The sequence below is a fragment of the Sinocyclocheilus rhinocerous genome, unplaced genomic scaffold, assembly GCF_001515625.1.
Source record: "Sinocyclocheilus rhinocerous isolate Xijiao unplaced genomic scaffold, SAMN03320098_v1.1 scaffold245, whole genome shotgun sequence".
NCBI classification, from domain to species: domain Eukaryota; kingdom Metazoa; phylum Chordata; class Actinopteri; order Cypriniformes; family Cyprinidae; genus Sinocyclocheilus; species Sinocyclocheilus rhinocerous.
The window spans coordinates 913058-922638 of record NW_015659923.1 but is presented as its reverse complement, the minus strand read 5'-3'; the positions used below and the strand labels follow the sequence as shown (position 1 = coordinate 922638).

General features: G+C 37.9%; 1 protein-coding gene across 1 annotated transcript; it reads left to right on the top strand.

The window, feature by feature from the left end:
• The first annotated feature begins 912 nt into the window (after positions 1–912).
• nfx1 (nuclear transcription factor, X-box binding 1) lies at positions 913–8811 on the top strand. The gene is made up of 19 exons (XM_016533313.1): positions 913–981; positions 1071–1210; positions 1309–1408; positions 1676–1893; positions 3255–3352; positions 3440–3470; positions 3558–3640; positions 3727–3835; positions 3914–4033; positions 4678–4757; positions 4897–5127; positions 5602–5675; positions 5902–6000; positions 6368–6409; positions 6524–6619; positions 7178–7244; positions 7353–7498; positions 7654–7758; positions 8292–8811. The coding sequence occupies exons 1-19, from the start codon at positions 977–979 to the stop codon at positions 8365–8367; spliced, it is 1920 nt and encodes a 639-aa protein (XP_016388799.1). The 5' UTR covers positions 913–976; the 3' UTR covers positions 8368–8811.
• The last annotated feature ends 770 nt before the right edge of the window (positions 8812–9581 follow it).

Genomic DNA, 9581 nt, shown 5'->3' with positions numbered 1-9581 from the left:
CATGAGAAGTGTTCCACAAAACAGCTATGGTTTGAGTTGATGTGACAAATACGTCTTTTGAATATACTGTGTGAACTCATTGCCCTGTTAGCTCGGAGAGCTTTATTTTCCCTCCTCAATAAGTTTTGTCAGTTGTTTTGTTTATTGGTCTAATTCTTGTTTCTTGGGTTGCATTTGTTTGTCACTCAATTAATTCTCTTGTGCTTCGTTCCCCCCTTCTGAATTATGTTGTATTGATAAGGAGTTATCACAAAGTAAGTCTGTTTAGTTGTGCTATCTTACAATCAATATATAGTAAATGTAAGTTAGTGTCGCCAATGTAACCGGTTAAAACTTGGAGTGGCGATGAGGTCTTAAAATGTATGGAAAGAGTCTTAAAAAAGGTCTTAAAAGGTATTAAATTTAACTCCATGATTCTTGTATATACCCTGAGGACTCAGGACAGTTCGAACAGTTCTGACATTGCATGAATCCGAGGTAAAAAAACGATATAAATACTGTTCAGTTTCTTGCACAGACCGATCATTTTGTGTCTTTACACATCAATGTATCGTCACAAGCCGCAGGGTTTAATTTGGTTTTGTTTGTGTATGTTTTTTTGACTCTCAAAGCTGTTATTCCCATCCACTTACATTATATGACTGAAAGACTGCAACTAAAAATCTTTGTTTGTGTTCTACTGAAGAAACAAAGTCAACGACTTCTTGGATGCCCTGGGAGTAAGCAGATAAACATCACATTTTCATTTTTGGGTGAACTATCCCTTTAAGAGTGATTACCCAACTAGTCATTCAGGCAACTGACTTGTTTGCACAGCTATAATTTTGTGTTTATGTGATATGTGCTATGTCATTGGTCAATCCAGTGTTAACATTCTTGCGTGATAAGAATTTCTCTTGCTCTGTGTAGCTTGTGCCATCCTGGGCCCTGCCCACAGTGTCCAGCTTTTATCACGAAGTCCTGCATTTGTGGGAGAATGAGGTACAATTACCTTTTTGTAATTGACTCTATATGTAATCATTTACCCAGATATATGCAGGCCAAACAACACCGGTTTCTTGTGTGTGCAGAAAGCAGGTTCGTTGCAGTCAGACAGGACCTCTGCTTTGTGAGGACGTCTGTGGAGCTCTTCTGAACTGCTCAGAGCACTTCTGTGCCCAGGTGTGCCACTCAGGGCCATGCCAACCCTGCCGACTTCGTGTTCAGCAAGGTAAGTAGTCCTTGTGTCATTTAATTGGTTTCAGAGTCTATGCAGTAATCTAATTTTATGCATTATAATTCTCCTGCCATGTCTTTGTACCCTTTCAGCCTGCTTCTGTGGTGTGGCATTCAGGGAGGTGGCGTGTGGGACTGATCGTGAAAAGTTTGATGGATCAGGATATTTCTCCTGTTGCAAGCCCTGTGGAAAGTATGTACTAACAAAACATTTCTTCGCTTGTCAATGTATGACATGAATCATTTTACAAGTTCTGTATGCAGACCTTTTTGTTAATATCACTCTTCTCTGGTCTTAAATAATAAGACTTGTGTTTTAGACCTTTTTATTAATGTTTTCTTTTTTTTCCTGTTTGACCTTTTTGGTTTGATTTTGGTTAATACAGACATTTGTATGTGTATTTTGCATGCTTTTTTAGTAAATGTGTGTGAGCGCTCATCTCTCAATCTGTTGCTCTAGGATGCTAGACTGCCAGTCCCATTGCTGTCAGCAGTTATGCCACCCTGGGCAGTGCCAGTCATGTCCACTCAGCCCCAAGCTGGTGCACAGTTGTTCATGTGGACAGACTCCATTATCTAAGCTTCTGGAGCTCGGCTACCCAGAGAGAAAGACCTGTACTGACCCAATCTCCTCCTGTGGCAAGACCTGCAGCAAGCCGCTGCCATGTGGAGATGGTGGTATGTGTCTGATTTGGGATGATTTTTATTTATAAATTGAACAGGGATTAAAGTTTGTTGTTAATTTTTCTTCTGATCTCAGTTAAAAGGATGCGAAAGACCCTAAATTCACCATGAAATCAAATTTTTTTATGGAATATTGCAGTGTTTGATTATTAATTATTTATCTGAGCATGTCATTAGTTTTTTAAATTCTCGTTCCCTTGTAATCATTTATCAAAAACAACTTCCCCTCCCCCCAGCAACAACATCCTTTCACTCAGAAATACACCACAATAGGAAAGAAAAGATTATCACAACTTAATTTCATGCTTACTGTAAGTATACAGAAACAATAAGAAAACCACTGGTCAGAGCCCTTCCTCCCTATACGCAAAATACGCAAGCTGCGTAGGGCCCCCGAAACACCCTTGCTCTCAAAGATGATTTAATTTTAGTTTCGTTTTTGAATTTGGCCAGCGGTTATGAAAACATGAATGATCATTTCTTTTAATGCGGTGCGCTGTCGCCCTTTTTACGTAAAAATCAGTCAAATCATGTAATGTGAATGTCGTACAGTCTTGCTCGAGACTAAAAAAACGAGTTGAAAGCGTACCGAGCCGCGGAAGAGACACTGTTTCTCAAGCGCTTTCCGCGAGCGCGATTCGAGACGGAGTGAAACACGGACAAATGCGTTTCATTCATTCGTTCATAACCACTCATTTTGCCACTGTATAATGCATTTGTAGTGTTCATAAGCAGGGCTGCTTTGTTTACAGCGGTAACCGAGGAAACACTATATCATTGCTGTTCCAAAAGCGCCGCCTGCTGGCAGAGAGTGAATTTGAATCTCATTCAGCTCGTCTGCTGTTTTTGTTTTTAGTATAATTTCTCAACACTAAAGCCAGACCATACTGTTTCTTCAAATTTCGGAATTTTACAATCTAATTTAGATTAAAAACTGCTCATGTTGCATGTATGCAGCATCTTTGTTTGGATCGTGATTAAAATGTAGTGGTTGCCTCTAATTTTAAATGGAAAGAGCACAGACAAAGCCTTAGTTTGTTTATATGAACAGATTTCTTTTGTGTTATTTATTTGATTTGGGGTTTGTTTTAAAATTTCAGTTTAGTTTTGTTATTTGACGTTTCAGTTACACAAAGAAATGTTCAGCATTTTGTCCAAGCAATAATAAAAGAAGACCTGTTCATTTATAATTTCTTAAATCTCATTTTGTTAAAAAAAAAAAACTGTGAGAAGATCATTCCGTGAAATGAGTATCATGAATTGTATCGCATCGTGAGTTGAGTGAATTGTTACATCCCTACAACAATGTTCAAAATTCTTATATTTCTCTTTTACTTGTGTCCGATCTGCTGTAGATTCTGTCCACTTGTGTGAAAAGCTCTGCCATGAGGACAGCTGTGGCCCGTGCTCTTTGACCTCCTCTATTAAGTGCAGATGTGGCAGTAACCGCAAGGTTAGACGGTTATCGCACAGCTGCACAAAGGTTAGGACGTTCTGAAAACTGCAGATTTAATTCATACTCTCTCTTCTGTTTTCATAGGAAGTTCCTTGTGCAGCCATTCAGACTGAACGTAAGGCTTTAGTTAATTGTGTAACAAATTAATTGTATGTACTATACCAAAGTAGCAGTTGTAATGCTAATGTGTAATCCTTTACAGAAGACATGGTGTTTACCTGTGAGAAACGCTGCAACAAGAAGCGCTCCTGCGGCAGGCACAAGTGTGGAGAGTTGTGTTGTGTGGTGAGTCTTTTATATTTTCATGAAAGGTTTATCTGGGTGTAATAGCCACAAGAAAGGTTTATGTAAACATTCTCTCTCTTTATCAGGATGTGGAGCATAAGTGCTCAATGATTTGTGGTTACAAACTCAATTGCGGTCTACATCGATGTCAGGACCTTTGTCACCGTGGCAACTGCCAGCCTTGTTGGCAAACTAGTAAGCCTGGCCTTCAAGATCACCTTAATGGATGTCCATCTCTTTTCTTCTTACACAGCACTGTGTGTTTTCTCTAAGGTTTTGATGAGTTGGCGTGCTACTGTGGGGAGACTGTGCTCTTCCCGCCCATCCCTTGTGGAACGAGACCTCCTGAATGTAAAAACTTATGTACCCGAAGTCATGATTGTGATCATCCAGGTACTTCTGCTCAGTCTGCTGACTCTGCTCTGTCAACCACAGATATACTCATTAACGGATATATGTCAAGATTTATACACACATATACTGTATGATTCATTGTGAAGTGTACCCGTCTGTATGTAACTGCGCTTGACAATTTGTAATCTTGAGGTCGATATTTTGTACTTTTAAAAATTAAAACAAAATAATTATATATTTATTTTTTAAAAGTCTCTTATGCATACCAAGGCTGCATTTATTTATTCAGTACAGTAAATACAGTAATATTGTGAAATATTTTGACAATATGAAATAACCATTGTTTATTTAAACACATTTTAAAATGTAATATATTTTTTTGATGGTAAAGCTGAATTTACCCATCTTCAGTGTCACATGATCCGTCAGAAAATATTCTTATATGCTGATTTGATGTTCAAGCCACATTTCCTATTACTATGAATGCTGAAAACAGTTGCGTTGCTTAATATTTGGAAACATGTGGAAACCATGTTTTATATTTTCATGAATAGAAAATTCAAAAGAATAGCTTTTTTTTTAAATAGGAATCTTTTGTAACAATTTAAAAGTCTTTACTTGTCACTTAATGCACCCTTGCTGAATAATGTTTGCTGATTGTTGTGTTTATGATTTTTCCATAGTGTTCCATTCATGCCATTGTGAGGAGAGATGTCCTCCCTGTACCTACCTCACCAAGAAGTGGTGCATGGGTAATCATGAGGTAAAAAGACATTTTTAAAACAAGACAGTCTTCATGTTTTTTTTTAATTAAATTTTAAGCATAGACAATCCTATTTTGCACTCTATTCAAGAAAAGTTCCAAATCTCATCTTCAACACCATTTTCACATTTCTCCCTAGCAAAGGAGTAATATCCCATGCCACCTGCAGGACATCTCATGTGGTTTAGTGTGTGACAAGCTCTTACCCTGTGGTTCTCATCACTGTAAGAAAATATGTCACCGTGGGGAATGCCAGGCAGAGGGAGAGTGTAAGCAGCCTTGCACTCACCCTAGAGCCAGCTGTGGACACCCCTGTGCTGCTCCCTGCCACCCAGGCACCCCCTGTCCACCCACCATCTGCAGTGCCAAGGTACAGCCCTTCCCTCATCCAGAATCTACACAGATGGTTTATAGATGGAACATGCAGTTATTGCTCAAAGCGATCCTTTGTTTCCTCAGCTGTAGCCTGATTTGATTCCATCAATTCCTCAGCTGCAGGGTGCTTGTGGTCTGGCACATGCTTTTACAGACAAATGTACATTATCGGTTATGTAAAACATTGGCTTGAAAGAGTAAATTATGGTTTTCATAAACATCTGTTATAGTTGTTTATTATAGCTTGTCACAGATGATCTTCAGATGATTTGTTGTTTTCAAATGTACTGTAGAAGATGGATCAAAAGAGCAGAATATCTGATTATCTAAGCACAAAAATTCCTATTTTTGTTGCTTTTTTTTTTTTTGCAGACACTTTCATGTTATGCATGCTGAAAAAAAAAAATCAGTGTTCAAAATGGAGAGCTTTACTTTATTCTCTTAGTTATTTCCCACATTCAATCTCTAGGTGGCACTGCAGTGTGACTGTGGCCGAAAGAAAGAGACCGTTCCTTGTGCTGATGCAGCCAGTTCCTACCAAAGGTTAAAAAACATGCCACACTATCAGAGCCTTCATAGACATTCAAAGCAAAGTTTTATATTGATAAATTGGCTGACACAAGCCTTTTCGTTTTCCCCACTGATGATTGTCTACTCATAGCAAGCCAATACATTTAAAATGAATGATATACATATGCAAATAAGACCAAAAATGCTATAAATGTCATATGTTCTAACTGATCAGTGGTCAAATCTCTATATTTTGCAGATATGCAGCTATTGCTGTTGCCAGTAAGCTGTCAGATATGCAGCTGGGAGAGTCTGTTGACATTGGACAGCTCACAAAGAAAGAGCAGAGAAAGGCCAGGTATACTCGCACACTAAAGCTTGCAAGACTGCTTGTTTTTATTAGTCATCCAGAAGAGTAGTCTGTGGGTCAGTGTTTACCTTACGTAAATGACAGCATTAGTGGTTTTTGCTGTTTCTGACAAGTTCAAAGCTGCATTGAAGGAGAGCAGGGTACAGAATTAACACTCACTAACCACAACATCCAAGTAAAAATTTATTTTGTGATGAAATTGCCAGTGGCTGGTAAGTAACTTCATTATAATACATGGTTTAAATTAAAAGAAGAAAACATCCATCTAATAACTTTTACCTAAGAAGGTAAACATTGTTAGTAATGTGCTTTTGTTGAAGTGGAGTAACCTTTGTATTTGGTTGTTCTCTCACAGGTTGGAGTGTGATCAAGAATGTGCTACACTGGAGAGGAACAGGTGAACGTAAAGATTTTATTCACACATTCTTTCCCTCTATCTGTGCCTGTATATGTTACTAGATATGTCTGTGTGTGGGTGTGCAGGTTTTGATGTTTTCTGTTTTGCCTCTAGGCGGCTGGCTGAGGCCCTGCAGATTGATCAGTCAGTGGATACCTTCAACCAGTCAGCATCTTCCAAATATAGTGACTCTCTGAAAGAAGATGCAAGGTGGTTCAAATTCTAAAATAGTTCAAGAATGTATCAACAGTACATTAAGCTAGGACATGGTTGTATGAGACATTACCAAGCTCAAATTCTTTGGAAGAGCTCACGATGAAGGCACCAACCATTAAGCAACCTATTAAGAGTAGTGAATCAAACTGCAAGACTGTTTTCAAGAATGCAACAGAAGCATTCTTGAAAACAGTCTTGCAGTTTGATTCACTACTCTTAATAGGTTCAGTTGCTTGCCAAATGTATAAACCGTACAGGACTGTATTTTCAAAAGCATCCAAACTCCAAACACAAAAATGGGGATTGTAGCCTACTTATAAAAGCAACAAATGCTTATCATTTATTTTGTAGTCTCATGACTGAACATCACTAGTAACTGTGCACTAAAGAATTGCCAGTCGAGTTTGGGTTCTTGCACATTTGCTTTGACAGTTTAAAGAAAAACTGAAGTGTAGAATATACACATGTACGTTAAATGTTTAGTCTACTACAGAGCCAAGTGAAAGCCTAAATGCTCAAACTAATGAAACTTTTTTGTTTTTTTTAATTCAGGAAAGATTTCAAGTTTGTCAGTGAAATTGAAGAGGAGATTAAGAATTTAGTTGAACTGGCTAACAAGGTAAAATGTAGTCCAATGATCACACTATATATAAATAGTTGACAATATTTACCATCCAAGCACTTCTAGCATCATTTTTCAGAGCTCTGTTATTGTGTTATTCCTCAGGGTAAACAGCCTAAGAGGAGTCACTGTTTTCCACCTATGAAGCGTGAACACCGGAGAATTATCCATGAGCTAGCGGAGGCATATGGTGTGGAAAGCGTCAGCTATGATAGCGAACCCAAGCGCAATGCTGTGGTTACTGCCATCAGGTCAGCAGAAACGGTCAAATTTTAGATTGGGCTTTCAACTGTAATAGTGAATAAGCAAACACAAGTAAACTTTAAAGGTGTCTCAGTTAAGTGTATGTCAGTGTGTCAGTAGAGTTGGGTAGTCTTCAACATGATTGTTTTATATGTGTTTTCAGGGGGAAATCGGTGTGTCCTAACACTAGTCTGGCTGCTTTGATTGAAAGGGAAACTGTTTCTAGAGCACCTCCTCCTATTGCCCACATCAAACAACACACAAGCAAGTATGTTCACACATCTCACCACTAGACTACCATTCAAACGTTGGGCATTAAGATGTTTAAATGTTTTTGAAAGAAGTGTTTTATTTATTCCTGTGCTGGCAAAGCTGAATTTTTTTTAACAGCCATCACTCTATTTCTTCAGTCTCCGATTCTTTAGAAATCATTTTAATCAGGATTTTCTTTCTCAAAATAATGTATTTGAAATAGAAATCTACTACAGATGTCTTTACTGTCCTTTACTGTCCATCCTTGTTCAATTGAAGTATTAATTAATTTTTTTTTTTAAATGGAATGCTAATGTAATATGATCACTCTGTCATAAATGATCAGTATGGTTATTCATATGAGCTAATGTATGGATACTGTAATGAAGTGGAGTGTTTAAAACCACGCTCTTGTCATTCACAGTAAACAGAATTGCTGTGGCATGTACATGTGTTTGTTAATATTTTGTGTATTCGTGAAATATGAAGGGTTTTGTTGAGTGTAAAGTGTATCATAACTAATACATTTTTTATTCACATTTATTTCAGGGCCGACAATAGTAATGCTTGGATGAAACAATCTAAAGAGGAGCCCACAATTGATTATTTTGATGTGCAGGATTGACATGAAATTCTGAGTAGTCACTGTAATAATCACACAAAATAAAACTATCCAAAGACTTCTTTTCACTATAGCATCACAATTCTGAACACAAACACAGTGAGAATCTAAAGCTATGATTTGTGGACATGTTTGTTAGGTTTACTAAGGAGCAAACATCTAGGAGTAAAAATGTATGTGGTTTCTGTGCACATATTAACTTGGGGGTGGGGGGAAGAAAAGAAATGTGGGATGCATTTGTATTCTGAGACTAGACTTTGACATTATCAGTGACCTTGACAGTGATTTCTTCTGATAGACAGCTTACACAAGTGTCAGGAGTGAGTCAGAGTGAAGTTGGACATGATCGGCATCAGGAAGGTTGTTGGTAGTAATCTCATTTTACCATACCTTGTTAAAGAAGATGAAAATAACTGTGCATCTCAGCTCCAATAAATACTTCTGAAAGCACAACTTTCTGCAGTTCATGTGACTTGAGTGCAATATTGAATAGATTGCGGTTCTCCACTTTCTGCTTCAGGATTATGTAGCCTACTTCTGCTTTCTTCTGATCCCAACAGGAAAGATATTGTGATACTCCCGTCATAATTTGTTTCGTCTATGAGAAGAGTGACCTTGACGTCAATGCTCATTTATATTAAGAAACACCTGAAGGTTTATGAACCGTTTCTTCTGAGGTTTGTAATGACATGAGTTAAGTGCTGGAATACTATCATTGTTCAGTGAATGTGTGATGGGACAAATCTAGAAACTGAAGGGTCTCTGTTTCTGGACCCTTGGATTGCATAGAGCCTGACGGGACATGGGAAAAACGCAAGGGAAATACAAATCTGCATCCTTAAAAATCAGTGAGGCTAATTCAAAGGATTGTTCACTGTATGAATTTAATATAAATAACGATCAATTTAACTTTAACGATAAATGACAGAACTTTAATCTTTGAATTAACTATCTCTTTATAATCCCTTTTTAATAGCTGTTGTCAGCCGGCATCGCACGTTTATGGACGTCGGTTATTATGAGAGAAAACCTTGACTTCTTGTGTGACAACTGCTTTTTGGAAACTCGTTTAATCTTTACTGCCATCTGTTCTTTACTCGTAACTTCATGTGTGCAGATATTTGGCGGACTTTTCATGCACATGTTGCGTACTATTTCAGGCCTGTTCGACAAAGTTCTCACTGTATTTTGCCGGTAAGTCTGAGTGAGTGAGTGAC